Source organism: Salvelinus fontinalis, chromosome 30 (genome assembly GCF_029448725.1).
Source record: "Salvelinus fontinalis isolate EN_2023a chromosome 30, ASM2944872v1, whole genome shotgun sequence".
In the NCBI taxonomy this organism is placed as follows: domain Eukaryota; kingdom Metazoa; phylum Chordata; class Actinopteri; order Salmoniformes; family Salmonidae; genus Salvelinus; species Salvelinus fontinalis.
In genome coordinates this window covers 36515735-36539941 of record NC_074694.1, presented here as the reverse complement: position 1 = coordinate 36539941, position 24207 = coordinate 36515735, and the positions used below count along the sequence as shown (strand labels likewise).

Below are 24207 nucleotides of genomic sequence, written 5' to 3'. Positions count from 1 at the left end.
TTGAGGCAGCCTGGCGTCTTACGTTTTTATACCTGAACTAGTGTTTCACCACAAACAGCCTACTGAATTGGGAATGGTGTGGATGCCCACCAATGCTTGCCCTCTACTTCATTCTCATTTCAGAGACAGTCACGCCATCACGTCTTTAGACAGCAAGGTGTAGGCTACCTGCGGCCAAACCACAGGGAAACTAAGACCATTCATCTGTCCCTATCAGGAGGTAGACAATATTCTGATGGGAGTTAGGCCTAGATATCGGATAGAAAGTCTTGAAAAGTTTAAAGATGGATAGATGAGCACCGCATGGGCAGAGAACAGTTGGCTCCCTTCAGCCCTATGACTCCCACTGGTCACATTGTCAGCTTGAGCGCAGGAGCAGCAGACCAGCGGCAGCAGACGAGCAGCCTGGCTGGAGCCATCATTTTATCGACCAATGCCTTTTTATATGCCCAAGTGTCTGCTTTTCAGAGAGCATTTAAAGCATGCTTTTCCAGACTGTCTTACTGACTCAACAGTGTTCTGCACACACACACACACGTCAACCAGAGACGTGAAACGACTTGTCTTTTTAAAACCAGATCATTTTACTTCAGGGTTCAAGGTTAGAATTGTTAAGACATCTTTATTTTTTACTTTGCGTATCACTTTGGGTTCAACCGACATATCAGCGGATGTGGCTCGCTCACGAAAAACTCAATGTATTGAGTGGCTGTGATTGAACATCTTGTCTACTAGACATGTACAAAACTGCAGTGGACACTTCTGAAGCCACGAAAACAGAAATCTACGTAAATGAGCCTAATTCTAGGCAATATAGAACGGAAACGGTAGGGCTGCCTCCCTTTCTCCATGACCTACTACACCGTCTGGCCACAATAAGCAATCCATCACAGAAGTCTCATCCTTAGCTCGTGCACGACCATTAGGCTAACATCTATCTATAAGTGGCTCTCACCCCCAGGGCAAAGGGCCCTCTAGTCCGGAGGGAGAAGGTCACCCAGGGAGCACAAGCAGAGTTTTAAAAAGGGGCCGCAGGGTTCACTGCAGCAGCACTCTTCTAGTCTGTAACTGAGGAGGACGGGAGAACAGACACACCACTCCCTTAAACCACAAACCACGATGGCCACAATGACTCGACGCAACAGTACAGAGGATAGGCCCTGGTCAAAAAGGAGTGCAGAAAACAGGGAACGGGATGCCAGCTGGGATTTAACCCAGGTCTTTGTTCAATAAATAGATCAAAAAGACCTCTTCGTCATCCTCTGCATTGTAACAGAGTCATTGTGTCTAATACTAGACATTGCAATGTGCCCGACGTGAATGTCATGTTATTTTAGGGAACCTTTCTTTCTGGGACTGTGTGACAATGTGGGATTGTGAAGTGCCTCTGATGTTCAGGGCTCCCGAGTGGAGCATCGGTCTAAGGCACTGCATCTCAGTGAATGAGGCGTCGCTACAGACCCTGGCTCGATTCGAGGCTGTAGCACAACCGGCCGTGATTGGGAGTCCCATAGGGCGGCACACAATTGGCCCAGTGTCGTCCGGGTTAGGCCGTCATTGTAAATAAGAATTTGTTCTTGACTGACTTGCCTCGTTAATTAAAAAGGTAATATATATATATATTTATATTATTTATTTTTTTATCAGGCAAGCTAAAATACCCAGCAAACTAACTATGAAATCACCAACTACAAAGGCTCAAGCCATAGAAAGAGCTCAGTCTAAGAGAGGAAGATCGTCATATGAGTATGATAAGACACCCAGCTGCTATCCAGACGAGGAAGAGCCTGATAACGACGTTAGGAAAGACTTACTCTAACCATTCTCAGTAAAAAAGGGGCCTTAGCAGCTCTACAGCTACAGACACAGCCTCCCACTCTCCTTCACCCAATAGACAACGTCCTGGATGATGTACCACGGATCCACACAGGCCCACTAGTTGTACTGTTGTCCCACTAGAACTCCATATGGCTTCTGACTTCAGTGCGACTACTGCTGAAGCTGTGACTTTTGATAAATCGTCTTTATCTGTAATTCAATAAGAGCGAGAAACACCGATAGGGTTCCACTTGATGCATCAGTTCATTAGTCTGCTTTCAGTGGAAATGAGGCTATAATGAGAATCTTTCCCCTCTGAATTCTCATGACTGTCGTCTTGTCGCTTACAAACTTGAACACTGGTTTGGGCGAGTTAGAGAAGCATTACCTTGCCTGTCCCTTTTCCTTCAGAAATAGAAACGTGACTGCGTGGCAAACTCTGGAAAAACAAGTCTGACTGACCACCTCAGTTCAGAGACGTTGGTTTGACTTTAAAAGGTTATGAATGATGGATGTCTTGTCCCAGTCAGACTCCCCAGTTGGCCAGACTGTCTGGGAGAATGGGATCCCAGCATGAGGCTGAGGAAAACAGGTGCTTTAATATTTGATGATGGAGCTTGTCTGTCGGGCAGAATTGGACAGGAGAGGTTTCTGACTAGTCGGGCTGACAGGATCATAAGCAGTGGGATGTAAGGATCTAAAGCAAGGCTACCTATGGACCTGCCCTGATGTATTAGGGGTCTACAGACATAGCCTAGGCCTGCGTGCACGTCGTGTCCATCCAAGCAGACACCGATATGAATCTGTAACGCAGGTTAGCCGATGAAAACATAGCGTAGGCAAGTCCTTCTCAGCATTCTGTATACCCCACCCCGTCACCACCCTACATCCTTTGAGGAAGAGAATTCATCATGCTCTAATTCACAGCAGTGACGCAAACGTAACAGAAGTCCCCTCCCTTAGGAGGAATTGAGCCATGTACAATTTGTATAATCTTTTTTGGAAAGGATGGGGTTAATGACGACAATATGGTCTATAATTTATGCTCGACTTCATCTTTGAACTGATATGGTACGGTCACGGTGTAAAGACGGCCTTTTCCAAGCCATTTGATTATTGATGATGTTGACCGTACAGCTAAACAATGAAAGAAAGCAAGGCGTTTCACAGTAAACAGAACTTGAGTCCAGGCCACCGCTGAGGCAAGCACAGATGGTTATGTGCCTGGTCTGAGGAGCAGATGGAAAGAACCCCAGGCTGTGTCCGGCCAGCCGGCAGACAAGTGACCAGTGAGCCAGGTTCTGAGGTCAGTGGTGTGTATCTTTCACCTCTAATAAGGCTGAAGGAAGGGTTGGGGGGGGGGGGGGGGGTCTAAATCCATACTACAGCTAGCAGCTCTAGATGGCAGAAGGATGCTTCTACCTCTTAGGTTGACAAAGCAAAATGCATCAATATAAATCAACAGTAAATATAACAAGCACAGAATGACATTACATCCTAATCTATTGATCAATAGCATAACACAGCAAACAGAAATTAAGTTATTGATCCACTCATTGACCTGCTCATGCCTGCTGTTCCTAGTTTCTCATGGCCAACTGGCCAAAGCCATTAGGTAGTAGAAGAGTCCAGTTGTGCGCACCATGAAGTAAACATTCAGCAACTGGAGTGGGATACAGCTAAGCCCTTGTTGCATAACCTTGTTTGTTTATTGTGTCTGAGAGAAAGAAATGGTCATTGACCCATGAAAAAGTTTCTTTGAGTCCGAAGTCAAAGCACAACAAAGATGTAACCAGGCTACTACTGTTGGTCGCCTACAGTTTAGCAGATATTATAGCGGGTGCAGCGAAATGCTTACGTTACTAACTCCTAACGATGCACTAAAAGGGTCAAACAAGTGCACAAATAAAATTTTAAAAAACAGGCTTTTAAACAGGCTACAGTGTTATGCACTACCATGTGATGGTGTTAAGCTATTTACACAAGTCGCATGTTGAAAATGAGACGAGTAGGTTAGGGGTCAGCAAGAGGCGGTCCGAGGGCCAAAACTTTATATAAATAAAATATAGTAGTTTTTTTTTATTTTTTATTAAAGATTACAAATCACCAAGAATATAGCTAAAAGGAGTTTAATTTAAGAAGTCTGTTCCCAGGTATTCACACGCATAAAAGAAAAAGAAACATGTGATCGTATCTCAATGTCATCAAGGTATGAAATTATTATAATTTGAAAATAATCTATTTTTGGGCTTAAAATGTGGTCAATTTGCAGCGTACAAACTATTATCATTATATGTTTCTGCACCCCGGCCATCCGATCAGACAAAAATCGTCCCGGGGCTGAATCTGGTTGCCTACCCCTGGAGTAAGTTACATATTTTATTTTTTATTTTTTATTTTACCGTTATTTTACCAGGTAAGTTGACTGAGAACACGTTCTCATTTGCAGCAACGACCTGGGGAATAGTTACAGGGGAGAGGAGGGGGATGAATGAGCCAATTGGAAGCTGGGGATTATTAGTGTAGTAGTGTAGTTGTGGGGTTAAATCAGCATACACAGTGCAGAGAGAATAATGTTCATTTATTTAACCTGACGGCCTACCAAAAGGTCTCATGCGGGGATGGGGGCTGGGGGAAAAAATGTAAATATAGGACAACACACACATCACAACACTGCATAAAGAGACACCTAAGACAAGATGAGGAAAGAGATGTGTTGGGAGAATTATCTTCTACCTCAGAGACGCAGGCTTATGGTAAATCAATAACCTGTCCACACTTTCATCCCTTCTCTCCTCTGTGCCATGGAAAGAGGAGTACACTGCTATTCGTAACAAGAGGACACAGGATGCCTTGTGGTGGATCTACATGTTATGTACACATTCGGAAAACACAGAAAATTGATCCCTGCATCCCTATTCTAGTTCACATTCCATATCACCTCAAAGGAGCAACATGTTAATAATACTATGACGGATTTACCCTAAATAGCCACTGAGACAGAAAAGGTAACACATGTACCACGTTGTATGCTCCCATCAGGAGATAGAGAGGAGAATAGGATACATCAGTGCCCTCTTTCAGATGGTCTGTCTGCTTGCAAGCCACCCCTTTTTCCTCCAAACATAACAATGGTAATTATGGCCAAACAGTTCTATTTCTGTTTCATCAGACCAGAGGAAATTTCTCCAAAAAGTACGATCTTTGTCCTCATGTGCAATTGCAAACCGTAGTCTGGCTATTTTATGGCGGTTTTGGAGCAGTGGCGTCTTCCTTGCTGAGCGGCCTTTCAGGTTATGTCGATATAGGACTTGTTTGACTGTGGATATACAGTCGTGGCTAAAAGTTGAGAATGACACAAATATTAATTTTCACAAAGTTTGCTGCTTCAGTGTCTTTAGATATTTTTGTCAGATGTTACTATGGAATATTAAGGTATAATTACAATCATTTCATAAGTGTCAAAGGATTTTATTGACAATTACATGAAGTTGATGCAAAGAGTCAATATTTGCAGTGTAGACCCTTCTTTTTCAAGACCTCTGCAGTCCGCCCTGGCATGCTGTCAATTAACTTCTGGGCCACATCCTGACTGATGGCAGCCCATTCTTGCATAATCAATGCTTGGAGTTTGTCAGAATTTGTGGGGTTTTGTTTGTCCACCCGCCACTTGAGGATTGACCACAAGTTCTCAATGGGATTAAGGTCTGGGGAGTTTCCTGGCCATGGACCCAAAATATCGATGTTTTGTTCCCCAAGCCACTTAGTTATCACTTTTGCCTTATGGCAAAGTGCTCCATGGACGACATTAATCAGAGGCAACAAAGAAAGCAAAGATAACCCTGAAGGTGTTTTAAAGGTCCACAAAAAAGATTGGATTATCTGTCCACAGAACCACTTTAAGCCATACACTCCACAGAGCTGAGCTTTACAGAAGAGTGGTCAGAAAAAAAGCCATTGTTTAAAGAAAAAGAAAAAAACACACACACACACACACACACACACACATACATTTGGTGTTACCCAAAAGGCACGTGGGAGACTCCCCAAACATATGTAAGAAGGTAGTCTGGTCAGATGAGACTAAAATTGAGCTTTTTGGCCATCAAGGAAAATACTATGTCTGGCGCAAACACAACACCTTCCCCACAGTGAAACATGGTGGTGGCAGCATTATGATGTGGGGATGTTTTTCCATCGGCAGGGACTGGGAAACTGGTCAGAATTAAAGGAATGATGGATGGTGCTAAATACAGGGAAATTCTTGAGGGAAACCTGAGATTTGAGACTGGGACGGAGGTTCACCTTCCAGCAGGACAATGACCCGAAGCATACTGCTAAAATCAACACTCGAGTGGTTTAAGGGGAAACATTTAAATGTCTTGGAATGGCCTAGTCAAAGCCCAGACCTCAATCCAATTGAGAATCTGTCATATGACTTAAAGAATGCTGTACACCAGCAGGATCCCATCTAACTTGAAGGAGCATTGAAGAATGGGCAAAAATCCCAGTGGCTAGATGTGCCAAGCTTATAGAGACATATCCTACGAGACTTGCAGCTGTAATTGCTGCAAAAGGTAGCTCCACAAAGTATTGACTTTGAATAGTTATGCACGCTCAAGTTCTGTTTTTGTCTAATTTCTTTCACCCCAAAAATTATTTTGCATCTTCAAAAGTGGTAGGCAAGTTATGTAAATCAATTGATACTAACCCCCCAAAAATCGATTTTAATTCCAGGTTGTAAGGCAACAAAATAGTAAAAATACCAAGGGGGATGAATACTTCGCAAGCCACTGTAGTTGTCTCTAAGGACCCGTACACAGAGACCCCGATCCAGACAGACTGAATGCTCTTTCTTGTTAGACACATCATGAACCCACACACACACGGATGCACGCATGTCGCATGCACAAACAGCCACACACTAATTCAGTCTCTAGTCTCCAATCTACTGAGATCCTTCATCACTTCCATTGGAACAGAACCACAAGTAACAGGACACTTAGCATTCAAAATAGACTACAAATCTCCTAAAAAATGTTTTTTTAAATAATAATAAATACAAAATAAAAAAATTATAAAACAAAAATAAATAGGTAGCAGCCTGTATCTTAGCCATTGATCTCCAAATGGCACTCATATTCCTTTACTACCCACAGCTTCTCTGTCGTCAAAGACACAGCTGGACAAAGTCCCTCGTGTTGGGGTTGTGTTCACACGGCTCCGCGCTCTAGCGCATGAACTCCCCTTCACTGGACACAGACAAAGGAGGCCAGTCTTTGTTCTCTCAGCCACCACTCAAGGGCTCTCACTAGAGTTCCACAACAGCGATAGGCCTAACGTTTGCTGCTAGACATGTGCCGCTGCACTTTTACGAGAATGGCGTGCCAAACTAAGAACGTGTTAGGTGGTAGCCTACTCGTGTGTTCAAAACGTGTGTTCTTGTTGAGAGATTCATTTAAAATCGGCCTGCCTGTGAAACAATGACACAATGTATACAAATAGACAATGACTTCATTCTGTGGAGATGACTAACATGTACAGAACAATGAATAATGTCTAGAGAAAGGGATTTATTTCACTTGGGTCTACTGTATGCATTCCAGTGCCTCAGACAGGTGTCAGTAATGTGGGTGAAACGAGAAAGGCGATATGCTGAATTAAGGACGCAGCGAATCTTGGGGGTTAAGATAGGCAGGGTTGTAATTGATTGTAATCAATGGGCGGGCCACCTAAGTGTTTTTTCTGGTCGTCTTTGTCCAAACAGTGTAAACAAATGTTATAATTTTCTGGATGGAAGAACGCTTTAAATGTAAACTTAAAACCAGATATAAAGTATGTAGAAAAGATAATGGACCTATACAATTTTTTATAATATATTTTGAGAACTAACAAATCACCAAAATAAAAGCTTGACAGTCCAAAAACAATTAAATAAATACTTAGCAGTATTCATTTTGTTATTATGTTTGAGAAAAAGAATACAGCATTATCAACGGCATTTAAACTGAAACATGTCCTCTCAGCTGCATGGCAAAATGTGTATAATTGCAGGAAATTAGCTTTAAAACGGCAAAACAAAATCTGTGTGGAAGTGCAGGAAATTGGCTTTGAAATGCTAAAATGTCTCTACAGGGCCAAGACAGGTGCCTCTAAAATGCCACGCCAACCACCTAAGCCCCTTTTTGATCTATTAAAAACCCTGCCAGGCCCTAACCAGGGTTAAGCCAAGGACAGCGAGTTACCATGGATTATCACTACTAGCATCATCCCAGCCCCAACTCAAACTTAGTTTCCACGGTCTTCAGTACTCTTTCACAGCACCATACGAACTGGTAGACACTACCCACAAAACCAATGCCCTCACTCAATAGCGGTACAGCTGCCCGTGCCGTAAACAAACGCATGACAATGCACTCATCAGTGTTCACACAATACACAAGGCTCTAGAGCACCAGCTGGGACAACACAGACAGAGAACAACTAAAAAAGACACAGTCAAGCGAGTTTGAGAGAGCTCAGGTACAGGTTCATGACCCTTAACATAGAAACACCAGCTTAAAAGATGACTTCATCTCTGACTCTACTAAATAATGAAAGAACAAGGTGTCTCATAATTTGCGTGTGTGCATTCCCATTATCACTCCTATTTTATCAGATTGTGACTCAACCTATGAGGTTCACACCTCAGATAAACACACAGGTGCAACAAACTTATGAATGGACCCTGATCTGTGAGTGTTGTGAAAAACATGGCAATACATACCCCAGGGTGCTGATGATATAAAATAAAATTTGATTTGATAACATTGCCTTAAATGTCTTACAGTGCATTCGGAAAGTATTCAGATTCCTTGACTTTCTACACAGTTTGTTACGTTACAGCCTTATTCTAAAATGTATACATACATTTTTTTCCTCAATCTACACAGAATTCCCCATAATGACAAAACTAATCCAGGATTTTAGAAAGTTTGGGAAATCTATAAAAAAAACAGAAATACCTTATTTACTTAAGTATTCAGACCCTTCGCTATGTGACTCGAAATGGAGCTCAGGTACATCCTGTTTCCATTGATCATCCTTGAGATGTTTCTACAAATTGGTTGGAGTCCACCTGTTGTAAGTTCAATTGATTGGACATGATTTGGAAAGGCACACATCTGTCTATTTAAGGTCTAACAGTTGAAAGTGTATGTCAGAGCAAAAACCAAGCCACAAGGTCGAAGGAATTGTCCGTAGAGCTCTGAGACAGGATTGTGTTGAGGCACAGATATGGGGAAGGGTAGCAAAAAATGTATACACCATCGAAGGTCCCCAAGAACACAGTGGCCTCGAATATTCTTCAATTGAAGAAGTTTGGAACAGACCAAGACTCTTCCTAGAGCTGGCCGCCCGGCCAAACTGAGCAATCGGGGGAGAAGGGCCTTGGTCAGGGACCAAGAACCCGATTGTCTCTCTGACAGAGCGACTGTGGAGATGGGAGTTAACAAAAGGTATAATACAAAAGATTTACAAAAAGATTGAGAATCTTCTAGAAGAACAACCATCTCTACAGCTCTCCACCAATCAGGCCTTTATGGTAGCCACTCCCTAGTAAAAGGCACATGACTCCGCTTGGAGCTTGCCAAAAGACACCTAAAGGACTCTCAAACCATGAAAAACAAGACTCTCTGGTCTGATGAAACCAAGATTGAACTCTTTGGCCTGAATGCCAAGAGTCACGTCTGGAGGAAACCTGGCACCATCCCTACGGTGAAGCATGGTGGTGGCAGCAGCATGCTGTAGGGATGTTTTTCAGTTGCAGGGACTGGGAGACTATTCAGTAATCAGGATAAGACAAAGATGAACGGTGCAAAGTACAAAGATATCCTTGATAACCTGCTCCTGAGCGCTCAGGACTTTAGACTGGGGTGAAGTATCACCTTCCAACAGGACAACGACTCTAAGCACAGAGCCAAGACAAGGCAGGAGCGGCTTCAGGACAGGTCTCTGAATGTCCTTGAGTGGCCCAGCCAGAGCCCGGACTTGAACCAGATCCAACATCTCTGGAGAGACCTGAGAATATCTGTGCAGCGACGCTCCCCATCCAACCTGGCAGTGCTTGAGAGGATCTGCAGAGAAGAATGGGAGAAACTCCCCAAATGCAGGTGTGCCAAGCTTGTAGTGTCATACCCAAGAAAACTTGAGGCTGTAATCGCTGCCAAAGGTGCTTCAACAAGGTAATGAGTAAAGGGTCTGAATACTTATGTGAATGTGATAGTTTATTTTTTTAGCTAACAATTCTAAAAACCTGTTTTTACTTTTAATCCATTTTAGAATAAGACCAAGGTTACAAAATGTGGAAAAAGTAACTCCGCCATTTCCTGGTTGCAAAAATCCTAACAGTTCGCCTAATTTCAGTTTGTGACAAAACAAGCTAGAGTAGAGAATCATTGTATCATCTAAACCGCTGAGAAATATATTTTCCATAACCAAAAATATTGTGTTAATGGCCCAGGCTGTGTTACTCAGACAGACAGCCCTACCTAGCTAAATGAGGCCATGCAGAGTTGGCAGCACACAGAGACTGCCAAACCCCAGCAGGAACAGAGGCCCGGGCCATTAATTATCTATGGATATCAGATAGGCTAGGCTGGTCCACAGGGAAGAGCCTGGAGGAGAAAAGAGACAGAATGGGGAGTGCCAGGCCAGGGGGCAGGGAGGGAAGGCCTGCCCTTTGTGTTCTTCTTTCCCTGCTCCAGGACTTCATGCTGCCATTCTTTAACCAAATCACAATCAAAACCAGAGGACAAATTTGAATGCTATTTTCAAGAGGATTAGCCTAGCCTGCTCTCCAAGTAGAGCTGCTGGAGAAGAGCTGAGAGCATTTAAGCTCATGTACTAATCCAGCTTCAACGATTCTGGGCAAGATATACAGTGGATGTCCAGTTGTTCATCAGGCTCGTGTCCACTCTCTCAACTCTGGTGGGACATTTTAAAGCAGAATCAGCACTGGCTAATTGTTAATCTTGTTAATGAGCACTGGGGGAGCTTTAATCCCTTCCTCGGAGTGATTAAGAGAGACACCAGAGAGCTCAGAGTTCAGGAGCTTATGCAAGAGGGTGCAACGTTATAGAATTTTCACATTGAAACAGCCTATATATCATGTTCAACAGACATTCTTCTTTGTCATGGAGAATAAGCAAGCACTCATGTGAGCTCTAGCCCTAATACATTAGCATTAGGGCTGACCCCATTTAGTCCACTGGTTGATTGTTTGGTCGGTAGGCTCTTGGTCAACCGAGATTCTTTTGTTGTTGAGCAGTGGCAAATATATTTTAAATTGTCACGAGGCACCTGCCTGATTCACACCTGTCTCAGTGGACTAATCCATTGCGAAGCCACGGGGATGGCACACCAGTAGTACATTTACCGTTAATTCCCATAATTTCTAAGTCTACAATGTTTGTTTGGCTACGGTCATTTCTGTTAAAGCAATCAATATATTATTATTACAGTTTTACCGTTGATGTAGGAGTGCACACGTTGTTTGCAGGGCGCACAACCTAGGCTACACTTGTGAATATTACATTCGTCAATTTATTCATTGTCTTGTGCTCCTGTCAAGCTTGAGTAACGACACGCACCTCATTACGCATAGAAGTAGGCCTAGGCTACCAGGCCTGCACAAAATGTGCTGTAGGCCTATAAAATGTTCCCATTTGGATATCTGATACCATTTCTGATTGTCTTAACTCACCATCACTATACCTTCTAAAACTACATTTTTGTCTCTCAAAACAGCAAGTTTTTTTTTTTATCTTTCCAGCACTCTCCCTTTCGATAACCAATCAGCATGAAGGGGGGGGGGGGGGGGGGTCATGCTCTGATCCGGTGGAAACATACCTGATTACTTCTTATCCCTTGCACAAACAGCCTACAGCTGTGTCTGTCTGTCCCAGAGCTCACTGGCACAGGAAACAGAGGGCCCAGAATATTGTATAGAATGTTGCAAGTTTGCTAGCACCAGCTTCAGGACAGACCAAGTTAACTTCTTGCGACTACAGGGGGTGCTGTTTTCTCATTAGCATAATTGCATTACAGACTAAACGGCTTCCTACTAAATTCTTGCTCGTACAATATGCATATTATTACTATTATTGGATAGAAAACACTCTATAGTTTCTATAGGCGTTGGAATTTTGTCTCTGAGTGGAACAGAACTTATTCTACAGCAATTTTCTGACATGGAGTCAGATTTCACACATTTTGGCCCCTGATCTGGAGTCAGTTTAAAGGCGACTGTGAACGCTATCAGGATACGGACACTGCTTACGTCTTCCCCTGGATGCCTTTACGTGATGACGATTTGAAAGGTATCGATTGCGCAATCACAGCCACTATAAATGAAAAAATCCTGTAGGTAGGAACTCTTTTCCAGCTGCACTGGATGCGCGTTGGACACCGCGCTGCTCTTTTTCCAAACATTAGTGTAGGCAGTAATATTTCTCCTGTCATGTTTTTACCCGTTATAGGTGTTAACAGCATCATAAGGTAGTTAACTTGAACCGTTGTATAGCAATTTATATCCTTTTAGTGCGATTTTGAGGCATTGCTTTGTTGTGCACTTTGACGCGCTGGGCACATTTCGGGGTCCCGGTCGTACGTTAGTGGGCATTTCGACGGACAAGTGGACATCTTTCGACCAAAAGAAGATTAGACCCAAGAAAGGATTCTTTGCACAAGATTCTGATGGAAGAACAGCTCAAAGTAGGAACAATTTATTATGATAAATCGTGTTTCTGTCGAAAAATGTTAGTGGCTTAGGACGCCATGTTTTTTGACGTAGCTTCGCTTGGCGCAAACTGTATTGAAAAGTAGGGATAATTTAAAAAATGTAAATCAGCGATTGTATTAAGAATTAAATTGTCTATCAATCGCTGTCCACCCTGTATTTTTTAGTCACGTTTATGAGTATTTATGTATACGACTAGATCACTGTCTAATATGGCGCACGACATTGTCTGACCAGCTGGGCAACTTTTGTCATTGTCTAACCATGATTTTGGTGGCTAAATATGCACATTTTCGAACAAACTGTATATGTATGTTGTAATATGATGTTACAGGAGTGTCATCTGAAGAATTCTGAGAAGGTTAGTGAAAAAATTAATATATTTTGGCGATGATATGATATCGCACTCTTTGGCTAGAATCAGTGCTCGGGTAACGTTTGCGTATGTGGTATGCTAATATAACGATTTATTGTGTTTTCGCCGTAAAACACTTAGAAAATCTGAAATGTCCATTGCTATGTGCTGTGTATTTTTAAGAAATGTTTTATGATGAGTAAATTGGTAATACAAGTTGCTGTCTCTAGTAATTCTAGGAGCTTTGGTGAGATTTGTGATGCTGGCTGCAATGGCAAACTATGATTTATACCTGAAATATGGACATTTTTCTAACAAAACCTATCCTATACCATAGATATGTTATCAGACTGTCATCTGATGAGGTTTTTTCTTGGTTAGTGGCTATCAATATCTTAGTTTAGCCGAATTGGTGATAGCTACTGATGTTGAGAGAAAATGGTGGACAAGAAAAATGGTGATTTTTGCTAACGTGTTTAGCTAATAGATTTACATATTGTGTCTTCCCTGTAAAACATTTTTAAAATCTGAAATGGTGGCTTTATTCACAGGATCTGTATCTTTCATTAGGTGTCTTGGACTTGTGATTTAATGATATTTAGATGCTACTATTTAATTGTGACGCTATGCTAGCGATGCTAATCAGTGTGGGGGAGTTGGGGGGTGCTCCCGGATCCGGGGTAGATACTCGTGAAAGGTTAATACAATGTTTCAAGTTCCTTGAAGACAGGCCATGCTTAGCCAATGTGATTTATAAGATAGATAGATTTTTTTCTACCTGGACGAGGACATTTTCTAACTGCAGGCTGCAATGTTTTTATTTGTTGGCTTTATGTATGTAGGCTATTTTTACATAGTTGGCAATAGCAATAGTAGTTACTTTTAGATTGTATCATTTTCATTTAGAATAACCACATGAGATTGACTGAGATATGAAGACTTTATTATAAATTAAATGAAACTGTTCCACGAAAATGTGCATATGAAAATCATAACTGGCTTGCAGGACAGTTGAAATGGAACGATAACTTGTCACTCCAAATGGAGAACGTTGCCGACCGCTGGTGTGGACCATTACCGGCAACATCAGGAGCTTAACGGCAGAATCTGCGAAGGCCAGCAGCAGCGGGAGGAGGGAACAGATTTTTTGCTTCTGGTTAGGCAATATTGATCTGGCTCCCTCTTTTTATACTTCATTTTTAAATCGCAGTGCTTAATAAAAAGCATCAGACATGCTCATTAGCCTACATATAGTTCATTTTATTCAAACATAGCGTGTCTATATATGATTTTTTTGTTGAAAATTTAGACCAATGGATTGGTTGAAAGAACAGACGATTGTCGACAAATATCTTTTTTTGTCGGGAGAGCCCTAATTAGCCTACACATTTTAGGTCTACAGCGTTTCACCATTCTTAACATGTTACACCCTTCTCAACACAACCCAGATACACCTCAACCTCAGAGGAAAGAAAACACCATGGCTAAACTATTTAACAGCTAGGAAGGTAGTATAGCCGACTGTAAAGGGCGACTGTAAATCATGCACAAACAAATGACAAGCATACATGTCAGAAACACTGACGAACATTGTTGTAATCACCTAACATTAAGAGAACACCAACGAGTCAACATACCTAAACTTGACTGACAAATATCCACTAACAACTTAGGATACAGTAGCCTAGCTAGGACAGGCTTGAGGGCTAATGGTTCTCTGCGTCAGTGCATGCAGATATCCCTCGTCTGTATTCTGTGCTCTGGCATGCAAGTCTCCCGGGAGACTCACATTACCCCCAGGCTGCGTGGCTCCACTGGGGCTCACTGACCTCCATAACGCCATGCAAGGCCTTCCATCTCCCTCTGTAATGGTTGAATTTATCATGAGTGTGAGAATGTACCTCTGGGAATCAAGGTTCTTAATGTCTTTTTAACCATTATGGAGCCAAATCCATACATGAAATCCAACATTATGTTTCGTTGCATAGACCTTGACACAGTGTCCAGTGTGGCTGTCCTCTGATGACCACCACACAGACAATTAAATCCAACTGGTCAGAGACTGTGGGGGATTTTACAATGACAAGGCCACAACAATGACACTACCATCAGTCAGTGTTTTACAAGTTGCAGTTAGACTCACTTCCAATTGAAGAATGCATGGCATGCTGGTTTAGAGAGGAATGTGCAGAGGTAAAACAAGGGATTCTTTACCTCTGGGCCAATGTGGCTGGAGCCTTTAAGCCAATGACTGTATAGATGAATGGACAAAGCCATCACGACACCATTTCTTCCTATGTCAAGATTCAATAACGCATTGACGCCAAATTCAGTCGGTTAAGATGTCTTTTCGTGGAGACGTAACATGCGCAGTTTGAGCTACTCCAGGAAGTGACGTTGCAGGCTAGCTCAGCGCTCTCATTAGCACATGCATGGCCAGCAAGGGGCCATTTGTGCCTGATGCTGATTGCTCATTTACGTTTTTGACATGTGTTGTTACAAGTTATTACATGCTTACAGTAGCCAGCAGATTCCGAGTTTCAATGGGGTCGGAACGCAGTCATGGTTAGATTAAGATAACGCGAAAAATGTACCTTAATGCAAGGATGGGATGTGCCACTGTACTCCAAATTCGACCGACAGAACAAGTAAACAGTTTGGACACCTACCCATTCAAGGGTTTTTCTTTATTTTAACTCTTTTTTACATTGTAGAATAATAGTAAAGACTTAAACTATGAAATAACATATATGGAATCATGTAGTAACCAAAAAAGTGTTTCATATGAGATTCTTCAAAGTAGCCAACCTCTGCCTTGATGACAGCTTTGCCTTCTCTCAACCAGCTTCATGAGATAATTACCTGGAATGCATTTCAATTAATAGGTGTGCCTTGTTAAGTTAATTTGTGGAATTTATTTTCTTCTTAATGCGTTTTTGCAAGTCAGTTGTGTTGTGACACGGTAGGGGTGTTAAACAGAAGATGGCCCTATTTGGTAAAAGACCAAGTCCATATTATAGCAAGAACAGCTCAAATAAGCAAAGAGAAACGACAGTCCACCATTACTTTAAGACATGAAGATCAGCCAATCTGGAAAATTTCAATTACTTTGAAAGTTTCTTCAAGTGCAGTCGCAAAAACCATCAAGCGCTATGAAACTGGCTCTCATGAGGTCCGCCACAGGAAAGGAAGCCCCAGAGTTACCTCTGCTGCAGAGGATAAGTTCAGTAGAGATAACTGCACCTCAGATTGCAGCCCAAATAAATGATTCAGAGTTCAAGTAACAGACACATCTCAACATCAACTGTTCAGAGGAGACTACGTAAATCAGGGCTTCATGGTCGAATTACTGCAAAGAAACCACTACTAAGGGACACCAATAAGAAGAAGACACTTGCTAGAGCCAAGAAAGTCAAGGAATGGTTATTAGACCAGTGGAAATCTGTCCTTTGGTCTGATGAGTCAATTTGAGATTTTTGGTTCCAACCGCCGTGTCTTTGTGAGATGCAGAGTAGGTGAACGGATGATCTCTGCATGTGTGGTTCCCACTGTGAAGCATGGAAGTGGCGTGATGGTGCTTTGCTGGTGACACTGTCAGTGATTTATTTAGAATTCAAGGCACACTTAACCAGCATGGCTACCACAGCATTCAGCAGCGATACGCCATCCCATCTGGTTTACGCTTGGTGGGACTATCATTTGTTTTTCCAACAGGACAATGACCCAACACACCTCCAGTCTGTGTAAGGGTTATTTAACCAAGAAGGAGAGTGATGGAGTGTTGTATCAGATGACCTGGCCTCCACAATCCCCCGACCTCAACCCAATTGAGATGGTTTGGGATGAGTTGGACAGCAGAGTGAAGGAAAAGCAGCCAACAAGTGCTCAGCATGTGGGAACTCCTTCAAGACTGTTGGAAAAGCATTCCTCATGAAGCTGGTTGAGAGAATGCCAAGAGTGTGCAAAGCTGTCATCAAAGCAAAAGGTGGCTACTTTGAAGAATCTCAAATATGAAATACTTCTTTGGTTACTACATGATTCCATATGTTATTTCATAGTTTTGATGTCTTCACTTTGATTCTACAATGTTGAAAAAAGTCAAAATAAAGAAAAACCCTTGAATGAGTGTGTGTGCTAACTTTAGACTGGTAATGTATATCCAAACTGATACATCAAGAAGATTGAAATGCTGCTAGTTTTTTAGCAGTCGTTCTATCTATTCTGTGTAACAGTTATGAGTTTTCCCGCCGGTAGACAGTGTCCTTTGCTCCAGCCTGCCGAACACTTGCCTTCACCGTCGTAACCAAAACTGCAGAAAAAAAACAGTGCCGACAGTACAGTGGGATGAAGCTACACTGTGTGATAGCTAGCCATCACATGGTGTCGCCTCTGCCTCCCGCCTGCTGTGTACCGGAGAAAAATATGCCCGACAGGCAGGGGCAAAGGACATTGCCTACCGCTAGCTACTTCGGTACACAGCGGGAGCAACACTGTGTGCTTGCTAGCTAGCTTGCTAGTTAGATTGCTAGCACATTTTGTCGTACCCCGCCTCCCACCTGCTGTGTACCGAAGCCATCCCTATGACTAGCTGGCTAAGCTAGCACAGTGTCCTTCGCGCTCGCCTACCGAACACCTGCCCTTGTCGTCATTAACAGAACTGTGGAAAAACAGTGCCCAACAGGAGGGGTCGAAGGACACTCTACAGGTGTGTACTAGCTATAGCTAGCTACCATTGTCGGCCCTGCCTCTTCCTCCTGTGGGATTTATCGGCATTTGTCATCGAACGTTATAGTGCATTACCGCCATCTACTGTATTGGAGTCATAGCTTTAAAAAAGGACCAATAGCAGTATTAAGAGGGGTTCCTGCAGATGCAGGAACACCCCAAATTACGGGCTGCAGTTGCACCCTTCTCTTTGCTAATTAGCCATCTGCGTCGCTTTACACCTATGTGTAAATAGCAGATGGACGCCACAAAGTGTAGTCACTGAAATATACTAATGGCTGCAACGGTTAATTAAAATTTAGAAGTTATGAAATAATTGCTTGATATTAAAGTAGAGAGATTTGTTTCTAGAACCGTACCGCAATTGAGAATCGATTCACGTTTAGATTGAGTATTTGACCGTTTTGGCTTTCAGAACAACGTTAAACCATTATTGCGCTACGTGTAAACAAGCGTAAGGGTAGGGTCTGAATCTGCTGGCTAATGACTCAGAATACTGTAAATTAGGCTTTGCTGTAACTTAGCTTTTGGAACAGGCCTGAGAAGGGTTAGTTAGTCATGACAAGACAGGACTTCCACTGAAAAACTGACACACACAGGTGACTCAAACTCGTACTTACCTATTGAAGCAGACGACGCATCAGCTTGCGCTACCGCAAATTCATGAATTGAAAAGTGAAGAGGCAGGATGATTGAATATGAAGTGCTGGTCCAATTGCTAACGCTGCCTAGTAAATTAGCTAACTAGCAAGTTCAAGGCAGTACTCTGGCTAGCTCGCTAAATTATTAATGTTCAGTTAAATAGCCTTACACTGCTTGCTGAACGAAGCCCATCCATTAAATATAAAACGTACGACCATATGACTGAGAAAGTCAAATCTACATTAGCTAACTAACGTTAGAGTGCTTTCTCTGAAGCAGGCGTTTTTTTTCTTCAGCCAGGCGTATGGTCCACCAATTCATCCAGATTTTCTCGTCGCCTCCCTCCTGGTGTTCGTTTCCATGTCTTGTCAAAGTGACATTGTCTGGAAAAACGTTTGTTTCCGCTTGTTTATTAGCTAGCTAGCTAAAGGGCTCCTTGTGGTGTTGCTAAGCTCGGCGCTGTCAGGACTGTGCTCTCGGTTGCTCACTCGAATCTCTGAATCATCCACACGCTCACCGCTTCAAGCACAGCTGACCCTGACGTCAGAAATATAAACATACCCTTCCCTTGACCCCAAAATAGGAATTTTATGTCAACCTGAGAAATAGCACACTTTTCTTGCTGGCATTTCTATAATACTGATGATTCACAGTGAAATAATTTACTTTCCATTAATCAAATGTTTTGAATAAAATTATTTCGGCCAGACCACCAGGTGGCAATATATATATTTTTTTTAATCAATAAAGGCTTTCTTTGAACGAATAGATTGAACAGATCAAGTTACCAGTTTTGCAACAGCAACACTAGATAAACAGAGTTCTCACGTCCTTAAATAATAGTAACAAAATAAATTTGACAAAATAAACAATGAGGCAAACAAAATCAGTCAAATTAATCACTACAATGAGCCTCAAAGTGCTGCAACAGCAAATGTCAACCTTTCAACTGAGTTTAGCAGTGAATTGGGCAATAATAAAGCAACATGGTAGCAAGGTTTCCATTTGAATGTGAATCCATAACAAACAAAGTTCACACAGAAGAAATGGCCAAAATTGCATGTCTTTAATGATTACATTCCTGTCATTTTCTGTGATCTGTTTTAACCAATTTGTTCCATCCCACTAAATACAGACATGTGTTGATTTGTCTCTTTTACATAAAGTATATAAAAACAACAAATGCTATAAAATAACAAATGTGTTAATTTTAAATTCAAGTCTGTGGGAAACAAACCTTCAGAAACAAGTACATGTGGTAAGCAATAAATACAAATGGACTGATGTTTTGGAAGTACAGACTAGCCAGCCAAGCAATTCTGTTAGAACAAGACAATCTACAGCCTTTTTTGTATCCCAAACACTTTTCTGTTTTAGTTTCTGTTTTATTGGCTTTTTACAAATGATATCAATACATATCAGGCTGTTTCTGTGTTATTGGCTTCTGTTTTATTGGCTTTTTACAAATGATATCAATACATATCAGGCTGTTTCTGTGTTATTGGCTTCTGTTTTATTGGCTTTTTACAAATGATATCAATACATATCAGGCTCCAAAATGTTAGCTATACTTTTAGTTAAGCTAAATAACATTTTACATATTTACAAAAGTGCCATTATTATATACAGTACACAATAACATGAAAACATTATTTAACTTAAATATATTTTGTTTCTGCATTTTACTTATCATAATTGCTTAAATGGGAACACAAACTAAAATACCTAGCCCCTGACAGCAAGTCCTATTCCATAATAAACTATACATTTTTGCTCAGGCTAAAATCAAGTTAAAAGGGGTTTCCCTAGATTAGCCTGCCAGGCTTCAAGGCTCTTTCATCAGAGACACATCTGGTGATTCAACCAACAGGCATAAAAACAGCAAAGCAAAGGACAACAAATGCCTGTCAGAGATTGAAACCGTTTGCCCATCACAATGTTAGATTGAGGCATAAACACATTTGTGCATCTTAAGATTCCGTTTGTCTGAATACCTCTTCCCACATTTATCACAGATGTACTGTTTCCCTCCTGCGTGGACATGCTTCTTGTGAGTTCGGAGATGACTGCCCTGACTGAAGGTCTTCCCACAGATTTCACAGCTGTACGGCTTCTCCCCTGTATGGATTCTCTGGTGCAACTTCAGACTGTTGGTGTTGTTAAATCTTTTCTCACAGAAGCTACACTCGAAAGGCTTCTCGCTAGAGTGGGTGCGTCCGTGAGAGATAAGACTACTCTGCTGACTGAAGGTCTTGCCGCATTCTGTGCAGCCGAATGGCCTCTCTCCAGTGTGGATGCGCTTGTGTATCTTCAGATTCACTGATTGACGGAATGTCTTGCCACACAAGTCACAGCTAAATGGCCTGACGCCTGTATGAATCCGCTGGTGGTTCTTCAGATTGACAGAATGACGGAAACTCTTGTCACATTGATTACACTGGAAGGGCTTTTGTCCAGTGTGAATGAGTTGATGGGTCTTCAGTGTTACAGCTCGTGTGAAGCCTTTCCCACACAGCAAACAGGTGAAGATTTTCTCTCCTGTGTGAATTTGCTGATGTCTAGACAGATTTTGAGCCAGGTTGAAGCTCTTGCCACACACGCTGCAGCTGTAAGGCTTTTCTCCAGTGTGTATTATCGAATGGGTCTTGAGGTGTGCCTGCTTGCCGAAACATTTCCCACAGACGCCACATATAAAAGGCTTCTCACCAGTGTGCGTGCGGATGTGATCATTACAACTCTGTTTGTGGGCAAAGGCTTTGTTGCAGAACATGCACACAAACGGTTTCTCGCCTGTGTGAAGTCGCTGGTGGGATTTGAGGTTACTCTGCGTGGAGAAACTTTTCCCACACTCTGTGCAAATAAAGAGCTTCTTTTGGGCAAACAAAGACTCCAATAGGATGTCTGTGGGGTTCACCGGTGGGTCATCGCTAATCATACAATAACGGTTCTCTGAGGAAGAGTTAGCTGCAAAAGCACCATCAGCAGCTCCTGTAAGACATGTATAAAACATCTAATTTTAGGTGGCAGGAGATAATTTGATATAGACCGTCAAAAATACTGGCTTTATACTTACTCTCTGCAATGGCCCCCAGGTGTATTTGTCCATGCTCGTCTTTGACAGAGACAGCCAAGACGAGGGGAGATTCTGGTGTGTCCACTTCCTCCACATCTGCAGACTACCGGCACAAACAAATTGATTAGGTGTGAACTTTAGGAACATAATTGGATCATGTTATAGAAATGGCACAGAATGGGCACAGACTACAAACATTTCACGTTTTGCCTATTGAAACCAGCAAACGTGTTTGCAGAAACAATGGCTCTTGAAGCAATCTGCAAAGTGCTTACCTGCATTGAAACAGTTTGCTCCACAGTTTTACAAGTTCCGCCATAAGAATGTTCCTCTGCTACACCAAATAAAGAAGTGAAGCATTAGAAAGATAAATAGGTCATTCTTCTTGTAGCTTGTAGTGCAACAGATAAAGCAATATAAACATCTATGCTACTTACCCATTCCTCCAACTGACAGAATATTCAAGATGCTTGCTTGTGATTCAGCTTTTTTCCCTCCATGTCCTTTGAAGGTCTTGGATTCAAATTCCATCAAAAACTTAGTATCATCCACAATTTTCATTATTTTACCCAATGCCTCACTGCCCAGTACCTCCATAAGTGTTGCGAAGTGTGTCTGTAAATGAAGAAACAAAATAAAGATGAGCAATGCTTATTTCAACAATAAAAAACGAATATTGAGAGGGTGGCTTTTCTATTCATGTATGGTATCCGTCACCTGTATCTGTTTATAAACATGGTAGGGTCAACAGGTCAGCTGATCTGTGAATGTGATATGGGCAAAACGCTAACGTTAATAGCTACCTCGATTCAGTATCCTAACCAGCTGCTAGGCAGGGCCTTTCCTCTCTCGCACTCATGGTGACTTACCATCTTATTCTGACTCTCAGTCTGTAGTTTCGCAGATAATTTCTCATCCTCCCAATGCCCCTGGGTCCGTTCCAGGCTGAACACGAAGACAGAGCTGTCTTCTATAAGTTTACCCAGTTCGGCGACCGCGGCGCGAACAAGGGTATCCATGACGGAGGCCAGCTGTGTCTGCAGCGCGATGAAATTTGACATTGTTTGTTGGTATTTATCACGCCTTTGGCTAATTGACAACTCTTTCAAATTTGCATTGATGAAGTATTGAGCTAGTAGCTACATCAATACTTTTGATGAATTAGGACTACACAGACTTCTTCACACTATCGCAACGTAAATAGTGTCTGTGCCCAGTCGGAAGTATTACTTGAAACTCCCAAATCGTAGTTCCGGTTTAGAAATGAAGTGGGTTTATTAAAGAGACAGCTACTTTATCTTTATGGGAAACACTCTTCACTCCACTTCGATAACGAAGTGACTTTTCGTAGCAGGTTAGGTGAGCATTTTCGCTAACCCCAACCTCAGTCTTCTAACCTGCTACGTTAATTATTTATCTTAACCTGCTGCGTAGGTTCACTTAACCTGCTTCGAAAAAGCACTCATATAAGTGGAGTGAAAATAATATTTATACCAACTGGTTCCCAACCCCAGGGGGTAACGTTACTTGGCTTATCCACAGGAGGTACTTGAGTAGACTCATGCAACCATATGCTACTGGTGAAATGCACATGAGTGGGTATTCAGAGGTACTCCCGGCAGAACAAAATTCAGTTTGTGGTACAGTAACCGAAAAATGTGTGTATCAAATTGTATTTGTCACATGCGTCGAATACAACAGGTGTAGTAGACCTTACCGTAAAATGCTTACTTACAAGCCCTTAACCAACAATGCAGTTCAAGAAATACAGTTACGAAAATATTTACTAAATAAACAAAAGTCAAAAATGTAATCAAAAGTAACACAATAAAATAACAATAACGAGGCTAAATACAGGGGTTCCGTTACCGAGTCAATGTGCGGGGATAAAGGTTAGTCGAGGTAATGTGTACATGTAGGTAGGGGTAAAGTGACTATGCATAGGTAATAAATAGCGAGTGACAGCAGTGTAAAAACAAGAAAGGGGGAGGGTCAATGTAAATGGACAATGTAAGTGGACATTTTATTAATTGTTCAGCAGACTTATGGCTTGGGGGGTAGAAGCTGTTAAGGAGCCTTTTGAACCTAGACTTGGGAGCTTAGAGAAGAGTCTATGATTTGTGTGACTGGAGTCTTTGACAATTTTTTGGGCCTTCCTCTGAATTGATACAAACCAATGACTAGATACAAACACACCGTAGCTAATGTGGTATTTTCAGAATACTTTACATTATAGCAAACCCCTTGGCATTTAAAAATTGAACTTTGTAAATTACTCTGGTAATCATGATTGTCACTAGTTAAAATAGCAACAAAGTCATAACCCCACCTATTTTTACCTTTATTTAACTATGCAAGTCAGTTAAGAACAAATTCTTATTTACAATGACGGCCTACCCCAGACAATGCTGGACCAATTGTGCACCACCCTATGGGACTCCCAATTACAGCCGTTTGTGACACTTGGGAGCACTTCTTCAATTCTGATTTTAAACCTAACCCTAACCTTAAACATAACCTAACATAACCACACTGCTAACATTACTCCAAATCCTAACTTTAAATTAAGACCAAAAAGCAAATTTTTAAAATTGGATTATAACCAATTTTGACTTTGTGACTGTGAGAACAAGTGACAAATCAGGGGCATTGAGAATATTTGATGATAAGGCCACAGAGTTTCTAAACCCAGAGTCGCAACATCGCAAGACTTCCGGGAACGCTTGCAAAACAGACCAACAGACCAGGCCAGGGTTTGGGGTTTGAGAAGTCGATGAGAGAAATGAAAGATTCTTCATTAGATGTTGATTTTCTCAA

At 41.9% G+C, this 24207-nt stretch overlaps 2 protein-coding genes across 6 annotated transcripts in view; both read right to left on the bottom strand.

The window, feature by feature from the left end:
• Positions 1-18837, bottom strand: part of LOC129829154 (serine-rich coiled-coil domain-containing protein 2-like) — a 106329-nt gene extending 87492 nt beyond the window's left edge. For 3 of the 4 annotated variants that reach the window (XM_055890728.1, XM_055890731.1, XM_055890730.1), the window contains exon 1: positions 18296-18836. The gene's annotated coding sequence lies outside the window, so the exon portion shown is untranslated. Of the gene's footprint in view, positions 1-18295 lie in introns of all 4 variants that reach the window. The other variant, XM_055890729.1, reaches the window with a different exon arrangement.
• Positions 18838-19368: 531 nt separating this feature from the next.
• On the bottom strand, positions 19369-22631 carry LOC129829153 (zinc finger protein 501-like). Of its 2 annotated transcripts, none has more exons than XM_055890726.1 (5): positions 22260-22631; positions 21828-22005; positions 21666-21724; positions 21391-21493; positions 19369-21305 (listed from the first exon to the last, which is right to left on the bottom strand). In XM_055890726.1, the coding sequence occupies exons 1-5, from the start codon at positions 22449-22451 to the stop codon at positions 20257-20259; spliced, it is 1581 nt and encodes a 526-aa protein (XP_055746701.1). In that variant the 5' UTR covers positions 22452-22631; the 3' UTR covers positions 19369-20256. The 2 variants fall into 2 exon arrangements, with proteins under 2 accessions (XP_055746701.1, XP_055746702.1); XM_055890727.1 differs by having other exon boundaries at positions 21666-21721.
• Between the last annotated feature and the right edge of the window lie 1576 nt (positions 22632-24207).

Coding starts and splice junctions, on each gene's coding strand:
- LOC129829153 (XM_055890726.1), bottom strand. CDS start 22,451: ATGTCAAATTTCATCGCGCTGCAGACACAGCTGGCCTCCGTCATGGAT. Junction 22,006..22,259: donor CTGAGAGTCAGAATAAGATG/GTAAGTCACCAT, acceptor CTTCATTTACAG/ACACACTTCGCAACACTTAT. Junction 21,306..21,390: donor CCTGGGGGCCATTGCAGAGA/GTAAGTATAAAG, acceptor CATGTCTTACAG/GAGCTGCTGATGGTGCTTTT.